The 25,223-nt window shown below is 46.1% G+C and overlaps 2 protein-coding genes and 1 non-coding gene across 3 annotated transcripts in view; 1 reads left to right on the forward strand and 2 right to left on the reverse strand.

Annotated features, from left to right (window-relative positions):
* Nucleotides 1-7,448, forward strand: part of NID2 (nidogen 2) — a 62,634-nt gene extending 55,186 nt beyond the window's left edge. Inside the window, exons 12-18 of the mRNA XM_062205130.1 lie at nt 434-603; nt 2,440-2,569; nt 2,939-3,110; nt 4,476-4,633; nt 5,609-5,732; nt 6,499-6,611; nt 6,829-7,448. Of these exons, the coding sequence (XP_062061114.1) occupies nt 434-603; nt 2,440-2,569; nt 2,939-3,110; nt 4,476-4,633; nt 5,609-5,732; nt 6,499-6,610 (866 nt within the window). The 3' untranslated portion in view covers nt 6,611; nt 6,829-7,448. The remainder of the gene's footprint in view (nt 1-433; nt 604-2,439; nt 2,570-2,938; nt 3,111-4,475; nt 4,634-5,608; nt 5,733-6,498; nt 6,612-6,828) is intronic.
* A 78-nt stretch (nt 7,449-7,526) lies between these two features.
* RTRAF (RNA transcription, translation and transport factor) lies at nt 7,527-24,187 on the reverse strand. The gene is made up of 8 exons (XM_062205131.1): nt 24,033-24,187; nt 22,591-22,715; nt 18,116-18,215; nt 12,748-12,834; nt 11,491-11,579; nt 9,991-10,059; nt 7,963-8,011; nt 7,527-7,829 (listed from the first exon to the last, which is right to left on the reverse strand). Exons 1-8 carry the CDS (start codon nt 24,091-24,093, stop codon nt 7,675-7,677), a joined length of 735 nt encoding a protein of 244 aa, XP_062061115.1. The 5' UTR covers nt 24,094-24,187; the 3' UTR covers nt 7,527-7,674.
* LOC133770830 (small Cajal body-specific RNA 23) lies at nt 14,532-14,656 on the reverse strand. The gene has a single exon (XR_009867512.1). It is a non-coding gene; the product is annotated as a small Cajal body-specific RNA 23 (non-coding RNA).
* Nucleotides 24,188-25,223: the final 1,036 nt, after the last annotated feature.

Consider the following 25,223-nt stretch of genomic DNA (forward strand, 5'->3'; position numbering starts at 1 on the left):
CCGGAGCCAGGAGCTTCTTCTGGGTCTCCCACATGGTACAGGGGCCCAAGCACTTCGGCCATCAGCTGCTGCTTTCCCAGGCCATTAGCAGGAGCTGGATAGGTAGTGGAGTGGCTGGGACTCGAACCTTTGTCAGCACCACAGACGGCAGTTTATCCCCACCGCCAGCCTGTGGTTTTCTCTTAAAAAAAAAAAAAAAAAAAAGCCACCCGACCCCCACCCCCCCTTCTGCTACTATGTTCTGTGGGCATTGATTTGCTGACTTCCTCCAGGTCCTTGGCCGTGATTTGCATAATCGATCCTTGAAAAATACAAACCCTGGAAAGGAGTGTGTCCTTTGGATACCATGTGGGGCACAGCGGGCTGTGTGCAGACGCTCTGCGCCCACTGTGCCGTCCTCACCCACCCCCTCACTGCCCCTCTCTCCACGCAGGTCTCCCTGAGGCTGTTCCTTCCCCGATTGGAGCCATGCCCCGGCCTGAGGACCCTCCTCCTCTCGAGGGCAGCTTCCTGGTCTACGGCCAGAAGGAGCGCCTCGGCCAATTGCCCCTCAAGGGCACCCAGCTTTTGAAGAAGCAGGACAAGACCCTGCGGTCGATGAAAGTAAGGTGCACTTCCCCTGGGGAAGGGGGCGGGGCGGGCCGGGCCTGGAGAAGCCTCGTCTCGTGTCTCCTTCAGCTCCCCACTGGCACCCACGAGCACCCCACATCGGCCAGGCCCTGGCCTACTGATCAGGGTGAGGAGGCGGGCAGAGTCTTGGCAGGAAGCGATGGCTGCTTGCCAGCCTCGACCCCCATGGGGCAGCTTTGACAAGGGATTTCCTGAGCACAGCTGCTGAGCTATTTGGGGAGCACCAAGCTGATTGATTAGCAGGAGCGAGTGTTGGCACGAAGCCCGTGCTGTTGGTGCTCATGGCCGTGTCGGCCCCGGAGTGTCAAGTTCAGAGTTGGAGGCAGAGGAGTCTTCCCCACCGTGTGTTGGGGCGCCTTGCTGGGGAACCACTTTTCCCCATCGCAGGGCATTGGTCTCCCCAAAGTGGGGTTACCTTGGCAGTAGGGGGGCCACAGCCCAGGAGGCAGCAGCCACTCCTGCCCCAGCACCTTGCTCCCCGGATCATCTCTGTTCCAGGGGTCAGAAGTTTGGCAGGGGTTGGGGCTGCGGTAGTGAGGCAGCCCGCGGCTGTCCCAGGAGCTACACCCTGGGACAAGGCCTGCTTGGCCCTTCGGCTTCTAGGTTCTGGGCTGGGACTGGGGCTAACAGAGTGTTTTCCCTCGTGTCTGTATTCTCAACTCTGAAAGACCCCTCCCACGTGTCTGAAGCCTCATGAGCCAGGGGCACAGGGCAGATCTGAAGTCCTGCCCCCAGAATCCCCTTTGGTCCCTGGCACAAGGCCCGCATGGACGGCCTATGGCCCTGGAGCCCAAAAGACTTCCCTACCCACTTAGGTCCTCTCAGGGAAATTGAACTGGGACTTCCTCCCAAACCTGGCAGACGTCACACGGGCTTAGGAGCCCCGTGACCTGGGACTGACAGACGCCCGTGGGCACGTGTACTCCTGGCTGGGAGTGCCGTGGACAGTGGGTCCCCCATCTCAGCCGTCTGCTCTCCCCAGGTGGCCAAGTCCTGCCCGGTTCCATGCGTCTCTGCCGACCTCTCTTCCCGGGGCCTCAGTGAAGCCTGGCCAGGGCACAGCTGCCACACCCCTGCGAGCAGGCGCTGCAGGCTGAGGCGGTCGCAACATTTGAAGACTGTCATTTGTGTGGCGGGAGGGAGGGGGCCCTCGCCAGCCAGAGCTGTGTGACCATCAGCCCCCAGCTTCTTACCCATCCTGTCCTAGCCTTTGCTGTAGAGAGCAAGCGGCTTCCTGTGGCCCGAGTCCGGCAGAACGGCGGCGGCTCCTCGGGCCGGGAAGCTCCTGTGCTCACAGGGTAGACAGCCTGCTGTGCCTGTACGTGCTGGTGAATTTGAGAGGCTCTTTCAAAACGTATGGACAACACTGGACAGGATTCAGGTTGTGCCCAAGAATATGTAAATAAGGCTTACTGTATACTGTCCCCAGATCAAGGGCTGCTTCTCCGGAGGTGACTGTTCTTTTGCTACCAACAGTTGCACCACTTACTGGGGGTTGACTCTGTGCCAGTGGGTGATTTTCACAAGCATTTACAGTACTTTTTTGGTAGCAGCCATGTGCAGTTGGGACTGTGGTTTACCATCACTGTAACTGAAGAAAACAAGGCAAAGTGAGGTTCAATACCAAAGCTACACTGCTGGACAGTGGCGGGGCCTGGCCGCTGACCCCAGGCAGGCCTCACTGCCCCGAGGTCCACCCACTGCCCCATCTCTGGCAAGACCACAGGGCAAGGCTGTTCACTGCAGCTGCGCATGTCAAGTTGGAGTTGGGCTGCTGATTCTCGCAATTTTGTGATTTGTTCCACAAAGGGCTCCATCATTGTCGGGCTTGACTATGACTGCCGGGAGAGGAAGGTGTACTGGACAGACGCCTACCAACGGGTGATCGGCCGCATTGGTGTGCAGCCAGGAGCAGAGCCCGAGGTCATCATCAGTTCAGGTCAGCAGCTGCCTCCTGCAGGCTTTGCATTTCGTTTGCGCCCAAGTCACTTGTCAAAGCAGTCTCTCCTGTATTCCAACAGGGGAGGTTACGTTCCACAGACTGAATGGGTGACTTACAGGTGGGAGAGGGTTGACTCTGCTTTGCCCCAGCACTGCAGGTGCCTGGTACCATCAGGCTGGTAGGTCTGTTGGTCTACAGGAAATCATGGTAGGAAACATGACAAAAGGATCTTTCGCTATTATCATGGGGCTTAAGAGCCTCTCGGGCTTTGGTTTCTTCCCCCTGTTGAGACATAGCAGGCGTCTCGGCTTCAGGTTCACCATTCTTAACTGCAGATACTCAAGTGCTGCCCTTGCTCTATTCCAGGGCTCTTGAGACCCGAAGGACTTGCTGTCGACTTTATCCACAGGACAATGTACTGGACGGACAGTGGCCTGAATCAGATAGTTAGGAGCAACCTGGACGGCTCTGAGAAAACTGTCCTCTTCTACGTGGATCTGGTGAATCCCCGCGCCATCACTGTGGATCCAGTCGGCGGGTCAGCTGGGGTTCCCTCCTCTCCTCTTACCTGTAGATCCTGACGTGCAGCCCTTGGATATAAGTACAGCAGGGGAAGGGTCGTCCAATAATTTAAGCCAGTTTACTCCAGGGACTGTTCTAGGCAAAGGCTAGGGTCTGTTCTTTCCCAGTGCCTACATCCTCTCAGAAGGAAACAAGACAGTGAAGACAAATGCTCTGTGAGGGGATAGAGAAAGAGCGTTTGTGACAAGGGCTTGGCTACTTTTGGAAGTGAAGTGGGCCTCTTGAGCAGCATGTCCAGAACCAGAGTGAAGACACAGCAGGGCTGACCACCTTTGACTGGTCAGAGTAATGGAAGCTCAGCTCTGAACCTTGGGTTCCCCATGTTGGACAAAGTGTATCTTTTTCTATTCCAGTTGACTTAGCCTCAAGAATTAATAACCCTCAAACACCTTGAGCCAGGTTTGGCTATGACACATGTAACCCAAGCTTCCTGCACTGCATAGTGGAGTGGTTACACTTTCTTAGGGTAAAATCCAGAGCGTGAATACCTAACAGGTTTCTTCTGTGAGCAGCTCAGTAGTAATTTACACGAGATGTGGAGATTCTGCAGGAGCTTGTTCTGGGCTTGTAAGGGACAAAGCAGCGACGTGCAGGCCCTGCCCTCCTACCACCTCGGCCTCAGCAGGGAGGGGACACCCTTTCTGGCCTTGGCTCTCGGCTCTCCCGCCTTCATAAGGGGATGAAGTTTCCATGATCTCTTCCTCGCCTTCTCAGCTGCTCGCGAGTCATTCCAAACATCTGCAGCTTTTATAAAAGTGGTTTCACACTTCCTTCTGCTTTAACTGTAAGCCTAGTTCCCTACCTAAAACCTTTTTCGAGTGAACAGGGCCGTATTATTGTTACTTTACATTTTTAACAAGGCCACTTAAAAGGTGCAGCACCTCACGTGAAGGGTTTCCATCAGAGTGCGATCCAAGACTTGAACAGATCCAAGAGTTCAGGGCAGCTAGTTGGGCCAGGCAGGCAAGGACTGTGATGGGACTCTGAAGATAACGCCCCCTCTAGGCAGGTAAGAGTCAGAAAACCTTGTGAGGCTGGTGGAAGTCGAATATGGCTGTGGAGTAATTACCCAGTGCTGCTGAACAAACTGCCTCAAACCATACCCTACCAGCCAGTTCACAGGCAGAGTGCAACCATAGATGAGGCACCCAGGAGAGCAGCTAGATTTCTGAAACTTACTACTGAAGGTGATATTGCATAGTGTCTGTCATATGCCCCACACCCAAAGCAGGACACTAAATCCAGCCCAAATTCAAGACTTAAACCTGAACCAGCCACAGGATGCAAAGCTCTTCTTTTACAATCTTTTTAAAATTTACAGTAACTTGTACTGGACAGACTGGAACAGAGACGCTCCTAAAATTGAAACAAGTTCTTTAGCTGGAACCGGTAGAAGAATTCTGATTGGCAACGACCTTGGATTACCTAATGGCTTAAACTTTGACCCTGTCACGGAAAGGCTCTGCTGGGTAGATGCAGGTAATACTAATGGCGCAGACAGTTACGCCTTCGTTTTGGTGTGTGTACGCACTGGAAGGTTAGACAACAAACCAAATCCCCTAATTTTCCTTTGGACTGAGACTTATAACAGCGCAACACATAATTACTCCTGTTGAAAGGTTTATAGACCCAAATTTTGTAATGGTTTTCCATGAACGTCCTGAGGTTTACAGAGAAGGGAAGGCTGAACGGGGCAGTAATTCCGTACTGTTCCCTGGCCCCAGCATGAGCACCTGGTTTACCTAAGAATGAAAGATTAGTCACTGGTTTTTGGCCAGGATGGTAGCTTCTGCGTAAGCATGTTACTTCAGTTAGCACTGTGACACCGAGAGCACCTGAGAAGTGAAGTGGCAGGAAAGCCTCCCTCACTAACACCCGGGTATATTTCTGTGGTGTGCTCTTCAGTATAAGCATGAGTAAGATTCTGTGTATCTGGTTCTACAACATGGGTCACTTTTACAACCCAGCTGTCAAATCTGCTATGTTTGAATTTTTTTTTTTTTTAACACAAATAGACCAAGTCCTTTACGTTGAAAACTATGAGCCATGTTGTCATTCTAGTTGCTTTTTCCCCTCCAATAAATTCTCTGAATATTTATAAGAACCCCTGGGCAATTAACAGACTGGTTACAAAGGGGAAGTTTTTATCCAGAGGATGTGTCTATAGTACTTTATAAGCTATGGCATAAAATTGCACAAATGACAAAACTTGTTGGCACATTTCTGAACATGCAATTCTTCCTTCAAAAAAGGGACTTTAAAGTTTGAGCTTTAAAAAAAAACTAGAATGGTACCCAATAAATTAGTAATAGTGGGAAATTTTACAGTTGCTAATTTGCATGTGTTCCTACTCTGCCCTGGTAGCAGACTCCTCAAACAATTGATTGGGAAAGCAGCTTTTTGCCCTGCTCCATGACAGGAGCACCTCATTCTCTCCTGTTGATGTTTTAAAAGGAACCAGAAAACTGGAGTGTACACTACGTGATGGAACTGGACGGCAGGTCATTCACAGTAACCTCAACCATCCCTTCAGCGTGATCAGCTACATCGACCACTTCTACTACACCGACTGGAGGAAGTAAGGCCTCTTGCAGGCTGTACTGAGCGAGTGACCCAAGCAGTTCCGTCCCCTGCTGAGTTTCCTTTCATTGTCCACTCAATAGTAACACTCGTCAAGAGTTAGTGCCTTTGAAATGCTTTTACTTCACCCAGAAACTTAATGTTAACACTCAGAAGTAGCTTTCAAAGTAGCAAAGCTGTCTGAAGAGGAAGCACGTTAGTCCAAACCTGTACTGTAGCTATTAAGATGACCCAGCAGGTGTATTAGGTATAGGGCTCAAGTTGACTTTTTAAAAAGAATAACAATGTGGACATCAGTTGCCTACCTGAGAGAATGAAAAATAGGAAAGCTTACGCTAGTTGTCAGCTCAGCCCATTTAGTCTACCCACTACAGCTGTGGTTTAGTTGGTCTGGCCCCAGGCCCCGGTTTCAGTATTTTAACACATCATCCTGTGATTTTAACATGCAGCTAGGGTTGGGCATGCTCAGCTGAGACCAGAGGTTCTCAAACTTCATGGTGGCATCATTGTCCTCCTGATAGCCTGCGACACACTGAAGTGCCCCAGAATTGGTCTTGGTGGGCCTGGTGGTGGCATTTCTAACAAATACATGAGTGACAGTGCTCTGGGAACCACCTTAACTGCTAGTAATTCTTTGATGGGTAAATGACTCACAACTCAGTTGATTAAAAAACATTCTAGAAAGCTGGCAGTTTCCACTGAAACTGACTTTGTGTGTCCGACTTCGGAGGTGCAGTGGGTTCACGTTTGCTTTTTGTCCCCAGGGACGCCATCATATCGGTGGATGCATACGCTGGGGAGGTCACTGACGTGCATCTCCCCAAGCAGCGCGATCATCTCTACGGGATCACTGCCGTCTTCCCCTACTGCCCCTGAGGTAAAGCCGGGTGCGGTACCCCAGCTGCCACCACCAGAGCACCATTCCTGCCACTAGTGGGTGCTACTCTGAACTGGAAAAGTTAAGGCCGAGACTCTCACACAGGGAGGCTCGTCTTTACTCCTTTGCAGTTTGCCAACTATAAACCAAGTAACGAACCTGCTGTTGTGACTTGGTTACAAGATACTCACCCTTGGTCCCCCCACTTCCCTCACAGGAGCAAAGTAAATACTGCAACAGAGGAGGACTTGGGGAGTTTACAAACTGAATCCTGACCCTAACGAACATTTGCTGCAAAAAAAGAAAAAAAAAAGAATTGGCGCGGTTACAAGTTCCTGGACATACAAATGAACATTTTTACTGCAAAGACTAAGTATATTTTGTGAAAAGCTTATACCTCAATCTTTACTACTGTATTTTTAAGAACAAAGGTCGTTACTGCAAGTTAAAAAAGGTAACAGAATTGTTGCTTAGTAAAGCAGCTTTTTATAAACATTTATATAATATTTAAGAGGCCAAATTCACTTGAATTAGAGTTTATATCTGGTTTCTGCTATACAGTCTTTCTGGCCAAGAAATTAAAAGCACATGTGATCAGAATAAAAATAGTATCGTAAAGATCATAAACCTTGAACAGAGAGGTTATGCATGGGAAGGACTCAGTTTCCCAACAAGTTATGGTTTCTTACCTCTGCATCCGTGCATTTCTATCAAAAGGTGCTACAACAATTCAATTAAGTGCCTCTGTTGACCCACCCGAGAGAGTGCTGCATCTATAAATGCCAAAGATGTAACAGTTCATTTTCTAGATTACTCCAATAAAGCATTCTAAATTTGCCTATGACTTAAGGATCTATATTAATAGTCTGTATGCATGTACCTTAAATGAAAAGAAACCGATTATAAAAAAAAAAATTCCACTTTCCCCAACTTTATTAAAGAAAAGAGTGGTGGTAAATCTCTAGGACAGAGTCAATTTCCTGGGATGCCTCCCGTGACAAACACATGCCAGAAGTGTACGTGGTTCCCAAGTGCTAAGAGGGGAGACGTGGAACCTGAGTGTTCATCTCCCCACTTTGCCCAGTCTGTGGTCTGTCTTTGGGTCGGCGATAATCGCCTGCACAGCTACTATGGCTTCGTTGATTTTTGTCTGGAGCTCTCTCAGCTCTTCTATATGCAGCAATCGCAGAATCTGCGCAGCTTCGTTAAGAACTGCATCTGTTTCATAAGAAAAAACGTTGCATTAATGAGGCCTTCAGAAGCACCCGGATCAACTTTTCTTTCGCAACAGTTTCTGAAGTACCCTCTGCATTCTACATCTCTCTAGTCTAAGTTAATTAAAATCACTTACCTCCTGTGTCAAAACCAAGAATGTGTTTGTCTAAAGCAACAGGCAAGCCCTTAAAAGGGGGGAAGGACAAAATGAGACTACAGTTAGTAACATTGTTTTCAGCTGAAACTGTGAAAAGCAGGTAACTCTACTGTTGAAATCTGCTTTGTGGTAACACTACATCTATAACAACCGGTTAAGAAAGAAGAGCCTTTGCCCATTTAGCTAACCAGTCAGCACCTGCACAGAGACATACCCCAGAGAGTGACTATGATGATGGCAAAGTGGCTTACATGGTATAACAAAATACATAAATATCCAGTCAGGCACCGCTGAACACCTTTCTCAGAACCTACCCTGTTTTTAGGTGACCTTGTCGCGGTGGAAACACTCCAGTGTACTTACATAAACCCAGATGGCTACCACAGCACACGGTGATACAATCTTAGGGGACACCCACATATGAGCTGTCACTACACAAATGTTTTAGTTACCACTTTATTCCTGCCTAATCTATTCATGTAAATCTACCTTGGTTCCATCTGCTTTCAAGTAGCTAGTAAGTTACACAAGCTAGGACACCAAAGGATATGACAGCAAAACTGAGGAGTGGATGCTGAGGTTAGTCATCCCCACTGTCTGTCAAGAGACCACCACACAATAGCCACCTCTCAACATTCGCACGTGCCCCAAATACCAGCTACGCACAGTCACAAACAGCAACAGTACACTGTGAGGACGTCTCGACCGCATTACAGGCTGTTGTCTTCTGACATAACACGAAGACTTGGAACATTAAAGGAAACTCAATTTTTCTACACAAATGAGCGAAGAGATTCAGCTATGCTCTTACTTGCACTGCCTTCCACACCACAGACTTTGTTTTGCTAAATGAATGAATGACTTTGTTCAACTAGAACAATATACTGTCTGTTCTATACAGTGGAAGAAATAAGCTGATCTTTAACCTATTTCCATTAGCCCAACTCATGCATACTTCTAAAGAGAAGAAAACTATTTCAGTTTCAGGGGGATGGCACGGCCCTGACATTAGGAACCTTTCACACTGCTAGGCCCTGCTAACGGGAGTCAAAGGAAAGATGACAAAAGAGGGACCAAATCCCAGAATGGTGGCTGTGCCCGAGGCATTCACTCTAAGTTCTGTGGAGCAGGGAGCGGGGCATGATCAGACACCTGCTGCCACGAACCCTTTCAACACTCTCAGTGCTGTCTCACGGCCAGTGAGACGAGCAATTTGAAGGTATGTGAAGAAGTTGATAGGAAAATGGAATTAAGTTTATTTAGATGCAAACTTTTTCAAAACCTTTTTGAAAATCCCTTCTATTAGGAGTTTCTGATATAGTTAAATTAAAAATATCTCAGAAATACTTTTTTTATCCTTCATGGGAGTTATCTTGGGGCAGACTTCTCAGTGCATCCGTGCTCTGCAGCCTTCCCTTTCAGGAGGCAGCCGAGCAGGCTCATGCAGGCCTCCACGTGGACCACTGCTCCTCAGCCACCATCCAGGCTCTGGACGCACGTGGCCTGAGCTCAACCTCGATCTACGAGGTGGCTTTAGCAGAGTTGCTTTCTCGTCATGTTTCATGCCAGAACTGATCAAAACAATTTATTCTGAAGGAAAAAACAAAACAGGGAGGGACAGGATTTAGATAGAAAAAAATGAAAAATAGCAGCAAAGAAAAGCCATGTCCTTCGTTTTCCAGCACGAATCATCATCATCATCATTTCACAAGGGTAAAACCGTCTCAGATCACCTTCAGCTGGGCAAAGGCGCGGGGCTTGTATGCTGTAGACGGTTACTGGTAGGTGCCCGGAGTAAGATACACACACTGATTTCTTTTCACTCAAAAGTGACGCCCAGAAACTAGACACGTTCACTTTGCCTCAGAACCAAACCACTGAAGCAAGCTATCCTTTGTCAGGGCCGACCTACACAGAACTGACATCTGTCTTAAGCACACAAAATGTAATTTGTGGCAAGAAGAAACAGTCATTAATAACTTACAGATTTAATAAAAGCATACGTACCTCTTTTGTTTGATTTGCTTTAGCAACTGCATCCTGTGTCAGGCGCTCCTGAACCAAAATGCGAATTGCCTAAGAAACCCCAAAATAGTGTGCTTACTTTTGATAAACTGTGTACCGTATTTTCTTTGTCTAGAGAACAATCTCCTTACTCTTATGACCTTTTACACATATTTGTGGTTGCAAATGTAGTAAACACTGGTTGTCCCATAGTTAATATACTGATGTTTACAATGGACAAACCTACTAAGATGTTTTCCTTATTACCACGTATTGTCTGAAAGCCTCTTAAGGTAACTCAGGAGATAAACATGCAGCCAGAACCGAAATTTTTTAAAACTTTCTGCTATAGTTGATTTATACTTTTTCCCATTGGGTTTTCAAAGTCTAAAAAGAACTCCAAACATGCTATATATATCTGTTGCTCCTCGCAGTTTGATGAATAAAGCTGCCAAGGTCACCACAGAACTGTTCCAAGGCGATTTACATAATAAGGGAAGAATAAGACTTTGAAACAGCTAAATTTCAATAAAAAACAACTTTTGTCTTGTGGCATCCAATCTGGGTTAAGAAAATCCAGATAACATTCAGATTCAGTGTAGAGAATTTTAATAATCTAGGAAATCAATCTTTCCCTTGTATAAACTTACATTTACTATTTACACTCCTAAAAAGTATAAATTCTGGCTTAATCTTTTCTGAGTGAAATTTAATCGGTCATCTTAGTGAAAAAGTGCAAAGTTTAAAATAATTTACAGGCACAGAGCCCAAAGCTCTTCACGCCTGTAAAAGCAGTAACAACCCCCCCTAAGTCTGGTATCCCAAGTCCACTACCCTGCTTCCTGCCACTGTTCCTGCGCCACCACTGGGAATAAATCTTCAAGTGTGAGCCTCTGGTTTCTCCCAGAAAACAGGGACCACTTGCGGACTACCAGGCTCCCTCCACAGTGAAGGTGCGGACTGTGTGGCCCACCCAGGATGCAGCGCTCACAAGGCAAACACAGTCATCTCTCAGTTCATTCATTCTGGGGTCTATGGTTCTGACCAAATTCACCATTACTGATTCTGTATCTTCCACTCTCTTGGTGAATACAAACTTTAAGTCCCTAAAAAGCAGGGAAAAGATGAGCCCCAGGATTGATCTGAGTTTTTATACTAAACCCTGGCTCTATCACTTTGTGTCACCTTAGACATCATTTATCCTCCTTCAAGTCTCATTTCTTCACATGCATTATTTTCTGAATAAGAGAGTAGCCTTGCCTCCACAATTGTTGAGAGGATGGACAGAGATCTTTGTAAGAAACTTAGCACGGTGACAGCAGAGTTAACTCTTTGGTATTAGGTACTGGGCAATCTAGTGAGAACTACTTGATGCCCTACATTCTTCCCCTGTAGTTTAGTCACTCAACCCTAGGTTTCAGTATCAACAGCTCATATTTAGAAGATGAAGAGTTGTTTTCTATATACAGAGTTTCCGCCAAGAATCAAGAACATGAAACTGACCTTAAGCATTACCAGGTAATCGTCATGACGCTGAATCTGAAGCAGGTTAGCCAAAGCCATTACACCAGCCTTAAAATCAGGATTATTTACTATAAAAGATTAAAAGTGAACAAACAAAAGAACACCTTTCAGCTCCACAATCATAATAGTGACAAATCGGTGAATATACACACTTACAAAAATGTTTAAAAATTTCCCCGTAACAATTCTCTTTAACTTTTAATAGTACTGAAAAAGATAAAACATAAGGCAGTTAAATATCAACAATTAGATTTATGAGCTAGTTCTTCCTATTTCATCATTTCATATTTTATCAGCCAAACTGACTAATTAAACTATTAGGTTTGTTCTGAAACTTTTTCTACAAGGCCCACTCATGTAGCATTTTTAATTAACATTTCTTCCCAAGGCTATTAATTTTCACACACAGATCCCTTCAATGGGCAGTTTTCTCTAGGCAGTGGCCCTGGAGTGTCCAAGAAGCTTCCTCATTTGTAAGCATAACTCATCAATTATAGGTCACAAGGAAATCAGCCAGCAAAAAAGTATTTAACATAATTTAATCTAGGTAATTAGAACTGCCACACTTTTAAAAGGGGAAAGAATTACTGGAAGACAGTTGAGAACGATGAAAAACGTTAGGACTTACAGTATCATTGAATTAAAAAATTTCTAGGGGCTGGTGCTGCGGTGCAGTGGGTAAAGCGGCTGCCTGCAGTGCCGGCATCCCATATGGGCGTCAGTTCGAGTCCTGCCTGCTCCTCTTCCTATCCAGCTCTCTGCTATGGCCTGGGAAGGCAGTAGATGGCCCAAATCCTTGCGGCCCTGCACCCATATGGGAGACCCAGTAGAAGCTCCTGGCTTCAGACTGGCCCAGCTCTGGCCGTTGCAGCCATTTGGGGAGTGAACCAGCAGATAGAAGATCGATCTCTCCCTGCTTCTGACTCTCTATAACTGCCTTTCAAATATTTTTTTAAAATAAAGTCTATATACCCAGGAAGGCATAAAAAGGACCTCCATGATTAATACAAAGTAAAACCCCAGATTACTAGCAGTAAATCAAGGAATGGCATTTTCACACATGGTATTCAACTGCAAGGGGAAGAGAAAGCATATTATATCAAACAATGAAAAACAGTATAAGGACTATGCAACATAAATGTTATCTAAAGTATTCTTAATTTACTAAAACCATATAAACCTATACTTTAGGAAGTAAAAATGTTGACGTTCAATTTTACATATTTATATACTCACCATCCAAATTGATCAGTGGCTCTGCATTTTTAGTTGCATTGTCAGCATTTTTTGTATTATCAGGTACTAAGTCCTTGTATTTTTCAGCTATAAAAAATAGGCAAAAATGTAATTTGTAGACTTTTAACTCTTAAAAGTAAACAATGCTTATCAGCTGTATCACTTAACCAAAGTATTCATAAGGCAACTCATCAAATAAAAATTTTTTGCCCAGAATATCTAACAAAAGATAATGTGTCTATACATATGCTAAGCTAAAATGATTAAAGATAATGATTTTAATACTGAATTTTAGGAAGGAAGAGTGTCCTTATACAGCCTCCTCTGTAACAGGGAGCTAAGGAGAGATGACTGAAAACTGAGCCTTCCCCCAGCCTTCTGAATGCTGTATGTAAAGTCTGAAAACCCTGCTTTCTAAAAAGAGAAGCAACTCACAAACACAGCATCATATACTAACCTAAAACTTTTTTATGGAAACTTGATATTCAAAATTACAAAGGTAGATTTTACAACTTTCATTTCAAAAACAAGAAGTTATGAATAAAAACACTTAATGATTCACTCAACTAAATGCGCAAAATCTTATCATGCTTATTTGATTGCTCATGAAACGAGAGGGAAAAATAAAAGCATTAAAACTTAGGTCAGACAGGAGTTAAAGGGGCTCCCACTAGCCCAGTCTGGAAAGACATTACACTGACAAAAAGGATTATGACCCACCACATGAAGGAAGAATCCAAGCATCTAAACTGCCTTACACGAAGAAACGAATTGAGAAGGGAAAGCTTCTCCTTACACAAGAAAGCTAATAAGTAATTGCAGAAGGAACGGTGAAGTGGAAAAACTGGAAAACCACCTGTTAGCGGGCGACAGAATACTTGATTCAGAAGACCCTCTCAGAAGGACGCCCCAAGGAGGGGAAGGTTCGAGCAGAACCTCTGACACAGCCGCAGAGCATCTCCCCGCGGAACAGCACACGGATGACAGAGGGGATATTCCCAGCGCAGCAACCTGCACCAAGTGCCCCAGGTTCCCAGGACTAGTCAGATCACCTCAGTGGTGTTCTTAAGCAAAGTATAAACCATGAAGAGAACCAAAAGGAAATTTCTTACAAACCCCGATTGAAGGACACTCTCTCTACAAAATCAATGTCAGTGTCACTGAGTGCAAATAAGTAACTAGGAAATGTTCCGGATTACAGGCAACTAACCAGAGAACACCTGAAAGCAGTGTATACCCTGGGACTGCCTTCTGCTCCTGTTAAGGGTGGGAAGGGGCAGACTAAAGAACATGACTGGGCTGGCTGGTGAAATGCAACATCTACAGATCATAGTACTGCATCAAAGTTCACTTCCTGATTTTGATCAAAGTATTGTGGTTATAAAAGACAGTATCACAGAAAATGCACATGAAGTATTCAACAGTAAAGAGAATCACCTGCAATTCTAGAAAATGATTTAGAAAAAAGCTGAAGTAAAAAAAAAAAAAAATCAAGTCCAATTTTAATGAGTATTGAAAGAAAAATGGTAAGGCACAAATTAAAACGCACAATGGTATAGGCAATTTTTTTTTTTTTTGACAATAGAATTAAAAGTTTATTTTGCTTTCAAAAGTTTTTGAAAACCATGCATAGGATTTCCATTATACTCATGTGTATGATTTCAAAAACATTTCCACCAAGAGACACCTTGGAGCGCTTCCCACCGACGGGCGTACCGCACGGTGGCCAATTCCAGCAGCAACACACCCTCTTCCTGCAGGACTCGCACGGACCTAACGCCACTTGTCGTACTGAAAACCATGGTGTCCCATGTCCACTCAGACAGGGCACCCCCAAACCAGTCCTGTCTCTCTTGCTCACGGAGGACAGGTCAGGACCACAAGGAGATGACCAAGCCCTGGTGAGCGTAGTATAGGCAAATTTAAAATAAGTAGCAGAAAATTAGAAGGCAACCTATTAATGTAAAACCACAGAAGTACACCAGCGCCGACTACTGATAAGGAACAGTATTACTACTTTAACCAACTCAAAAAGTTTTTGTTCTTACAATTCTCAATTTTAAGATAGTAGAAGGGGCCGGTGTTGTGGCATAAGGGGTTAAGTTGCCACCTGCAATGCCAGCATCCCATACGGGCACCAGTTTAAGTCCTGGCTGCTCCACCTCCAATCCAGCTCCTTGCTAATGTGCCTGGGGAAGCAGCAGAAGATGGCCCAAGTCCTTGGGTCCCTGTATCCACGTGGGAGACTAGGAAGAAGCTTCTGGTTTCAGCCTGGCCCAGCCTCGGCCTATTGTAGCCATCTGGGGTGTGAACCAGAGGATAGAAAATTTGATTCTGTCACTCTGCCTTTCAGATAAATAAAAATAAATCTAAAAAAAAATTTCTCTGTAAATCTTTCAAATAAATCTTTTTTAAAAAAAAAAAAAAGAAAACACGTGGCCAGCGCCGCGGCTCACTAGGCTAATCCTCCGCCTTGCGGCGCCGGCACACCGGGTTCCGGTCGGGGCACCGATCCTGTCCCAGTTGCCCCTCTTCCAGGCCAGCTCTCTGCTGTGGCCAGGGAGTGCAGTGGAGGATGGCCCAAGTCCTTGGGCCCTGCACCCCATGGGAGACCAGGAGAAGCACCTGGCTCCTGCCATCGGATCAGCGCAGTGCGCCGGCCGCAGCGCGCTACCGTGGCGGCCATTGGAGGGTGAACCAACAGCAAAAGGAAGACCTTTTTCTCTGTCTCTCTCTCACTGTCCACTCTGCCTGTCAAAAATAAAAAAATAAAATAAAATAAAAAAAAGAAAACACGTTTCCTAGTTATACTTCTAATACACTTTTGATAACGTTTCAAATATGTGTTCATTTAATTGTTATCAAAAAATTAACAAGCTCTTTAAATTCATTATAAAAGACAATGCTGGCCGGCGCCATGGCTTAATAGGCTAATCCTCCGCCTTGCGGCGCCGGCACACCAGGTTCTAGTCCCGGTTGGGGTGCCGGATTCTATCCCGGTTGCCCCTCTTCCAGGCCAGCTCTCTGCTATGGCCCGGGAAGGCAGTGGAGGATGGCCCAAGTGTTTGGGCCCTGCACCCGCATGGGAGACCAGGAGAAGCTCCTGGCTTCGGATCAGCACGATGCGCCGGCCACAGCGGCCATTGGAGGGTAAACCAACGGCAAAAGGAAGACCTTTCTCTCTGTCTCTCTCACTATCCACTCTGTCAAAAAAAAAAAAAAAAAAAAGACAATGCTATTATTGAGAATATATGTACTTGTTATCAAGTGTGAGGATACACGATCATGTTGCACCTACTAGCCAAAGTGGAAAGATTACAGAAATGGAACCACTGGAATAAACAAAGATTTAACAGAGTAAATTGATGTTAAACATCCTAACAATCAATACTGCCAAGGCCACAAGGCTTGATTATGACATTGACTTTCTAAAGAAAAGCCCACGTATTTTCTTTGTAAACTGAAAGTAAAGAAGTCTCAGTTTAAGAAATTTCCTTAAAATATTTTGCCATCTGGCTTCTGAAATGGAAGCCTGAGATAAGAATGAAATAACAACTAATCAAATCAGCACACACAAACATCACCACCTGCATCTGCCGGTTACTGACATGGCTAGGTGTCTCTGGCCTGCAGGAAACTATGTCAGGTACCAAGACCCTCCAATCCCCGGGACCTGTGCAGGTGTCACTTCGCACCAGAAAAGGGACCTTTTCTTAATGGTTACATAAAGGAGATGTGGGGATTATCCTGGATGCTCCAGGTGGGCCCAAAGTAACCATAATGTCCTCCTAAGAGGGAGGCATGGGATCAGAGCCACAGAACAAGTGACAATGGAAGCAGAGTCTGAGAGAGACGAGAGCAGATAGTATGCTGTCACAGTGGATGATGGAGGAAGGGGCCAGAGGCAAGGACGCAGGAGGCACTAAGATGACAGCAAAGAAATGGATTTTCCCATCATTCCCCAAACTAAACCCGTCCTGCTGACAACTTGACTTTAGCCCATGAGACTGATGTCAGACTTCTGATCCAAAATAAGATAACAGCTTGTGTTTTAAGTTATCAAGTTTGTGGTGATTTGTTATAGCAGTAATAAGAGAGACTAACAAAAGTGCTAGGCAGAAAACAAAGCTGAGTGTCAGCTTACAAGTTGCTAGGACAAGAAAGAGAAGCAAAATTCCAAGTGGCAAATGACTTAAAAGCTATAATAGAGTTCTAAGCTATGAAAGACCAGAAGGAAATATTACTGCTAAGGTAGCACTGGAGCTGGATCCTAAAAGGATGGGCAGGATTTAGACCTGTGCAGATAAAATAGTAACAGCAGCCAAGTGAGAAAATAAGGATGTAAAGCAGGTAAACGGTGTTACTCTTGTTTGGCTGTCCAGTGGGTGAATACTGGCTGACAACACTCATCAAAGGTCTTAAATACCAGGCTAAGGAATGTACAGGTTTTTTGTTTGTTTGTTTGCTTTTTAATACAAAATGGGTTACTAGTGATGTTTCTGAATATGTAACTGGAGCTATTCTTTGGAAACTCGGATTAAGTAGCATTCTTAAACAGATTTACATTTTGGGAAGTCAGCTTGATGGGCTAACCAGTTGAGAACAGGGGTGACACCTAAGAGGAGACCAGCTGGGAAGACAGTATAATCATCCCTGCAGAAAGTGCCAAGAGCCTGAATTAGAGTGATGGCAGGGAAACAGACAAGACACCACAGACACCAGAGAAGATCAACGGGGGCAGGAGGAGAGGCAAAGGGAAAAGCCAAAGTACCAAAAAGGCGTCAAAAGCGAATGCTTAAGAGACTGGAACCAATAGTATCATAGAAAACATAAAACGCAGACGATGCAGGTAAGAGTACACCTTGCGCTGAGATGCTGGCAGGCCTTACAAAGAAATGGTCTAACAAGAAGAATTCAATTTGAATAGAAATTTTTGCTATGGGTACTAATACTTAAAAGCCTCCAATAATATATGTATCTGTGTATTTTGGCCTGTAGTATATTAATGCATACGGACATTATTAAGACATGTTTCATTCTCTTGTGAAATCACCTGCTGCTAGCAACACTCCAGAACACCAGCAATTCTGGAACACTCACAATTGTCCTGGAAAGACTACAGCGCAGACTGCAAAAGGTGGCACATTTACTGTGTAATGTTACTTTGTCAAAAGACAATAAACTAGTCTCCCTGAAAACACCATTTCCAAATTCTAAAAGAACAATTTAAGTATCAATGAAGGACAATATAAAGTGCTTTTACATCTTGTGATAAAAATGAACCACAGCTGAAACTTCTGTTTCTTGGGCTTTCACACTCCCTTTCCCACCTTTCCTCTCTAAAACACACAATTCCCACAAAACATACCATTATCTCCATATTCAAGTCTAACAGCTAAACCAAGAAGCCAGTCAATTGCTTCCTGTCGATCTTGAATCTTGAAAGGACAGTTAACATCTCTAAGATACTGAGGGGAAAAAAAAAGAAATCCAGTTTCATTATTACCATAAAGTTAAAAAACCAAAAGAACTGTGGAGTTCAAAGACATCTTACTTTGGATCTCCAACAATTTCTTATAACATTTATGTTACTATACTTTCAATGCAATTATGTAACCCAAAGGAAGTTAAACATTTAAGTGTACCACTTTAACAATGAAAAACAAACCAGGGGCAGGAGGCAGGCCTTCAGCACAGAGGTTACCCGGCCACCTTGGGTGATTCAAGTTCTGGCTCCGCCCTTCATTTCAGCTTCCTATCAATGCACACCCTGGGAGGGCAGTGGGTGATGGCACAGTCATCAGGTCCCTGCCACCCAAGTGTGAGAGCTGGACTGAGCTCCTGGCTCCTGGCTTTGGCCTGGCCCAGCCCTAGCTATTGAGGGAACTGGTAGCAGGGTGATCTGTTTCACTGCCTTTCAAAAAAAAAAGTAAATAAATTTTAAAAGAAAAAAAATTTTCATGATGCTTTTTTGAAATTTGTCTTTGCAGATTTCAGGCAGGACATGGAATCCAGAATAAGCTCTTCATTTAACAGATGAGAAAAAACAGAGGCCCTGAGAGACTCCCACTTGCCAATGATTGCACAATTAGATCTGGGACTCAAATCTAAAGTTTCTGATTACAGGTCTCAATAGAACAGACAACTTTAAAGAATTTTTATATACAAAAATTACCTAAACCACAACTTTCATACTATGGGAACGCCTGTGTATAGAATAAGCCTCGTAATATATACATGTAAAGCACAACTGAGTATTCTTTTAAAAAACTTTTTGTGTTTCTTATCCATTTTATTTGTTTAAAAAACAGAGAAAGAGAGGCAGAGATTTCTTCTCCACTGGTTCACTTCACAAATGCTCACAAAAGCCAGAGTTGGGCCAGGTTGTAGCCAGGGGCTGGGACTCTGTCCAGGGCTTCCACGTGGGTGGCAGGAAGCCACTGCTTGAGCCATCACCTGCTGCTTCCAAAGATGTGAATTGGCAGGAAGCTGGAATTGGAAGCAGAGCCAGCACAGGAACTAATGCACTCTGGATATGGACTGCAGGAGTCCTGGAGTCCTGACTGCTACGCCAAATACCTTCCTCTAACTATGCATTTTAAATAAAGCTAAGAAGCTGTATAACCAAATGAGTGCCATGCTTCAAATAAGTCTCTTATGAGCTTTCAATTAATTCCAGCAATAATATCTTAGGCAGAATTCTTGGAACTCCCTTTTGGAAGTCTTTTCAGGGATAATTAATGAATCAATTTTTAGCCATAACTCATTTTTAACCATTTTAATCTCCTCAAAAAACTTCTGAGTATTTAAAAAGAAACAAAAAAGGTCTATCTATATTAAGGATATTTAAAAGATGTAACACATGATGTAAAAAAATCTAGAAGAAAAGTTCCAAACAAACTCACACAATGACAGTGCCACTCAATAAAGAGACCAAGCTGAAAGTCTCTGTTTGGTAAAGTTCTAACACATTCGCCTTGAGGTTATCCTACTTTACTATCACTTCTTGGTGTTTTACATCAGAAAAAAATTTTTATATTCTTCCAACACTTTTCTACATGTGAAATCTTAAAACTGCCTTATACACATGAATATGCTACAAGGTACAAAATACAGAAATATAAAATTTTGATAACGTATTTCAAAGTCTTAAGAAGCCCATGAAAATTGCAAAAGTATTTTGCAAAGGCACAAATAATCCAGCAGTAGCTATGACAAGTGCACAGTATTTGCTACGCACCAGGCACTTCCATGAACAGGTAGTGGGGACTTCAAAAAGGTCATGAAAAATGGAATTAAAAGTATATTCGGCACAAAATGCTTTTGAAATCCATGCACTATTTTTCATAATACACATTTCTATGACCTTTTTGCAGATCTCTTTTAGGCACAGATTTCAATTTGTTCCCACCAAAACAGATTACCTTCTAATTTCCCTTTTCTAAGAACTCTGTGAAGCACTCTAGAATGTGGGTACAACACCAACAGAGCCACTCCTGAGGCTCACAGCATGGGTTTATCATCTACTCGCCAAAAAAGTCACTGAATATAAGGAGAAGGGTGTTTAATCACTTTGCTCTTTCACATCGAATACCGATGATGAAAACTTTTGAATGTAGGTAGACGCTGTAAAACATGGGGTGCCCCGTAGCCGGTTAAGCCACCATCTGCAGTGCCAGCATCCCATATGGGGGTTGGTTCGAACGCTACCTGATCCACTCCCAATCCAGCTCCCTGCTGATGCACCTGCGAAGGCACTGGAGGATGGCCCAAGCATGTGGGCCCCTGCACCCACATGGGAGACATGGTAGAAGCTCCTGGCTTTGGCCTGGCCCAGCCCTGGCTGCTATGGCCATTTGGGGAGTGAACCAACAGATGGAAGATCTCTGTCTCTCCCTCTCTATGATTCTTTCAAATAAATAAATAAATCTTTAAAAAAAAAAAGTCGTAAAATGTGATCTTTATTCTATTTTGAAAACAAGTATTTCTATTAAAATGTCACAATGTTAAACTAAGTCAATGGAAAAAAATTTTAGCCACAAAAATGACATACACACAGACCTTCCTAGGACTACGTCTACTGCACATAGGAACACCTGCGTACATTACAAATAAGCATGGCCCGCAGCACAGCATAGCAGGCTAAGCCTCTGCCTGAGGGGCCGGCATCCCAGGCAGGCGCCTGTTCATGTCTTGGCTGCTCCTTTTCTATGGAGCTCTCTGCGGTGGCCTGGGAAAGCAGTAGAAGATGGTCCAATTGCTTGGGCCCCTGTACCTATGTGGGAGACCCAGAGGAAGCTCCTGGCTCCTGGCTTTGTATCAGACCAGCTCTGGCCATTGCAGCCATTTGGGAAGTGAACCAGGGAACAGAAGAGCTCATCTCTCTCTCTGTACTCTGCCTCTCAAATAAATAAAATCTTAAACAAACAAACAAACAAAAAAGCATGAACATGGCAGTCTTAGTTTTCAAGTTTATCAATGATGTTTTGTTATTCCAAAAGATTTGGTATTAAAAGTGTATTATGGGGCTGGCGCTGTGGCTCACTTGGTTAATCCTCCACCTGCGGCACTGGCATCCCATATGGGTGCTGGGTTCTAGTCCCAGCTGCTCCTCTTCCAGTCCAGCTCTCCGCTGTGGCCCGGAAAGGCAGTGAAGGATGGCCCAAGTGTTTGGGCCTCTCCACCTGCGTGGGAGACCAGGAGGAAGCTCCTGGCTCCTGGCTTCAGACTGGCGCAGCACTGGCCGTAGCGGCCATTTGAGGAGTGAACCAACGGAAAGAAGGCCTTTCTCTCTGTCTCTCTCACTGTCTATAACTCTACCTGTCAATTTAAAAAAAAAAGTGTATTATTGCTGCACTTTTAGTCTAATGTAAAAAATCTGATTTTGGCCATTAAATCAAAGACTACATATCACTGTTTAAGAAGCTTCACAATATTTCCAGAGGAAACTATTTCTATGTAGTATTCAGGCTTGGTAGGAAGGGATAATATCATTCTCTCTAGAATCAAAAGAAACACAGACAGGGCTGGTGCAGTGGCATAGTAGGTTAAGCCTCCACCTGCAGCGCTGGCATCCCATTTGAGCGCCAGGTTCTAGTCCTGGCTGCTCCTCTTCTCGTCCAGCTCTCTGCTGTGGCCTGGGAGTGCAGTGGAGGATGGCCCAGGTCCTTGGGCCGTGCACCCATATGGGAGACCAGGAGGAAGCTCCTGGCTCCTGCCTTCAGATCGGCGCAGCTCTGGCTGTTGCATCCATTTGGGGGGGGTGAATCAATGGATGAAAGAGCTTTCTCTCTCTCTCTCTCTAACTCTACCTCTCAAATAAATAAATAAAATCTTAAAAAAAAAAAAAAAAAAAAAAGGGCCGGCGCCGCAGCTCAATAGGCTAATCCTCCGCCTTGCGGCGCCGGCACACCGGGTTCTAGTCCCGGTCGGGGCACCGATCCTGTCCCAGTTGCCCCTCTTCCAGGCCAGCTCTCTGCTGTGGCCAGGGAGTGCAGTGGAGGATGGCCCAAGTGCTTGGGCCCTGCACCCCATGGGAGACCAGGATAAGTACCTGGCTCCTGCCATCGGATCAGCGCGGTGCGCCGGCCGCAGCGCGCTGGCTGCGGCGGCCATTGGAGGGTGAACCAACGGCAAAAGGAAGACCTTTCTCTCTGTCTCTCTCTCTCACTGTCCACTCTGCCTGTCAAAAAAAAAAAAAGAAACACAATAAGAAAAAAAACGGAACCACTGAAGTCAGCTTTTCCAACAACGATCACTACTTTCAAAGGACAAGTGATCTCAAGCTTGCTTTCACACAGTTTTCACAAAGCTCTATTTTTCCTCACTTCCCTAACTCATTACCTTTTCAAAGAACTTGGGCCAGTCACTGCTGTGGATGTTTCTTAAGTTCCCTCTGTCTTCAATCTTGTAGTGTCTGATTTTCTGATCTTCAAGCCAAACGATAAAGTTTCTAAATTCTGTTTCATCTGCAACAAAAAGTCACCAAGTCACCAGAAATATTCACCAGAATACTTTCACGCACTCCCCAGAACACTTCCTCCTCCACAGATAACTGGTCTCGTGGACTTTTCTCCACCCCAAGATACTAAGTTCACGGAGCTGACAGAAGTACGAGTTGGAAGTACAGACGGGAGCCACACATTAACAGTCAACTGTTCAAGTCCCAGCCTGGGTTCAGATTCTGGGTTCTATGGTTATGTGGATCTGGGGACACCACCTACAGTCTCTAAGCTCCAGAGTCTTCCACCTACTACACGGGCTAATATTAGCACATATCTGGCATCGCCGGGAAGCTTATGTGAAGACGAACAAAGTGTCTAGCACAGAGCTGCGCTGTTTTAATGTTATTAATATTCCGGTTCCTTTCAGGGAAGAGGGGAGACTACGCAAGGCTTAATTTTTGCCACAGAATTAATAAGGAAAAATGAAATAAAGAATAACAGATCAAATGACAAAACTTAGGGAAGACAACAGGTGTAACGTTACTCACACATTAAGTGTACCTCGCACACGATTTCAGCCCACCCCCTTTCAACACACCCTTACGATACGGGTAATAGCCCCATTTCACAGACAAGCAAACTGGGGTGCAAAGGTTCAAACCCATATTTGAGCTACAGCGCCACGGACCCTTGTCCGCTAAGTAAAATGCAAAGTGGGAAAACACGCCACTACCGTTTGCTACGCTTCTAAGGAAGGCGGAAAAAAACAGCACGTAGTTGGCTTGGAAATCGGTTTCAGCTGGCCTCCTGCGGTGGTCTGAGCACCGGGCCGCAAGCTGGACTCGGGGATCCCTTTCAAAGCCAGCAGGATCACCACTTTGTAAAAACTTCCACGCAGCAACATCCCCCAACACCCCGCTTAGGGGCTACTCACTTCCGTGCACGCCCCGTGCAAACCCCCCACCCAGCCCGCGCCCCCCGCCCCGCCCGGGCCGCAGCGCCCTCTCTCTGCGGCTGGGCCGGGCTCCCAGCCTTGGCGCTCGGCCGCTGCAGCCCGTGGACCCCTCTGCACCCTCCCCAGGACTCAGCGCGCCGCGGGCCCCCAGCAGGTGCCCCAGGTACAGCCTAACGACCCCCGCTTAAGTGCGAAAACACGAAAGCCTCCCGTTGGGTGTGCCAAGGCCGGGTGGCGCAGCAGAAAGTGTCGGCGCCGGGGCCGGGCCGGGCGAGGGGGCTCCTTAGCCCGGGGAGCGGCCCGGGGCACCCAGGGGCAGCCAAGGCCGCCGCGGGTCCCGGTGAGGAGGCAGGGTGGGGCCGCTCAGGGAGGGGCCGCCGCCTCACCTTTGCAGTTGAAGCCAGCAGGGTTGTGGTAGTCCAGAGCCGTCAGCTTGCGTCGGAACATGGTCCCCGCTTCTCGCTCTGGTCCCCCCGGGCCTCGGCCGGGAGAGGAGCAGCGAGGAGAAGCAGGCGGCGCAGGCACCGGCGACGCGGCGAGAGGGCGGGCGGGCGCGGCGACGCTACGGAGTGACGGCGGCCTTGGCCAATCGGAGCTTCAGAACGGCGGCCTTCGGCAAGTGCCTACCAATGAGAGTTCCGGGTGAGGAGGCGGGGCCACGTCCGGGCACGTCGACGCTCAAATTAACTTTATTGTCCGCTTCCTAGTCGCACAAAAGGCCGCCGGGAGCCGGCCAGCCAGTTTCCTCTGGCTTTCCCCGGCAGCGTGTAGAGCGGGAGACGTGTAGGCTGTCCGCTGCTGTCCTACGTAGCAGCGCTCACTGGGTCAGAATTGCCCATTAGGATTTTGGCTGCATTCATTCATGCGTGCATTGCTCTTCCCACGTACGAGGTGTTCTTGTAGCACTGCTAATACATTGAAAAACAAAGGTTAGTTGGTGGTCGATCCACAGGGAAGCGTAGCAGTATAAAAGCGTGTGCTCATTCCAGCTTTCGCCAGCCGCTGAGTGAGGTCAGAACGAGGAAGTCATGGTTAGGTGCCCTCAGTCACAGCACCGCGTGGATCACCACTTCCTGCAAACTCAGATCCTCCTGTGCCCCGTGAACCTCACTGATGTCGCCTCACAGCGGGCTCCCCTCACTCCTGCTTACTCTGAGGGATTTCTGAGGGCCAGTCTTGCCTTCTGCAATCACAGCAATAAGCATGATTTTCTAAAACACAACTGCCCATAGCCTCTTCGGTTATGTATCTCTTAACGGGTGCCACTGCCTTCTAGAACCAATAAAAAGTTCTTACTGTATTGACGAAGCTTCCCGAGCCCGTCCTTTCCTGCTTTTCAGACACTGGGGAGGACGCACTGGGCTCGGCAGAGCTGGCCCCTGCTTGTTGTGGAGTTTAAAAAGTCTAATGAGGGAAACCAATATTAATCAGACGACCTGAGTGTGACCCACAGCTTGAAAATGGTGAGGAGTTCACCTTGCAGGCAAAACAGGAACTCCCTTTGAGGGCAGTGGATGGGTAAGGGCAAGCAATGAGTGACAGCTGGCTGGGGGAGGGTGCAGCTTATGGGGGCTGGG

This window comes from Lepus europaeus, chromosome 11 (genome assembly GCF_033115175.1).
Source record: "Lepus europaeus isolate LE1 chromosome 11, mLepTim1.pri, whole genome shotgun sequence".
Classification (NCBI taxonomy): Eukaryota; Metazoa; Chordata; class Mammalia; order Lagomorpha; family Leporidae; genus Lepus; species Lepus europaeus.

Coding starts and splice junctions, on each gene's coding strand:
- RTRAF (XM_062205131.1), bottom strand. CDS start 24,093: ATGTTCCGACGCAAGCTGACGGCTCTGGACTACCACAACCCTGCTGGC. Junction 11,580..12,747: donor GCCACTGATCAATTTGGATG/GTGAGTATATAA, acceptor AATCTTTTATAG/TAAATAATCCTGATTTTAAG. Junction 10,060..11,490: donor ATTACCTGGTAATGCTTAAG/GTCAGTTTCATG, acceptor GGGGTTTCTTAG/GCAATTCGCATTTTGGTTCA.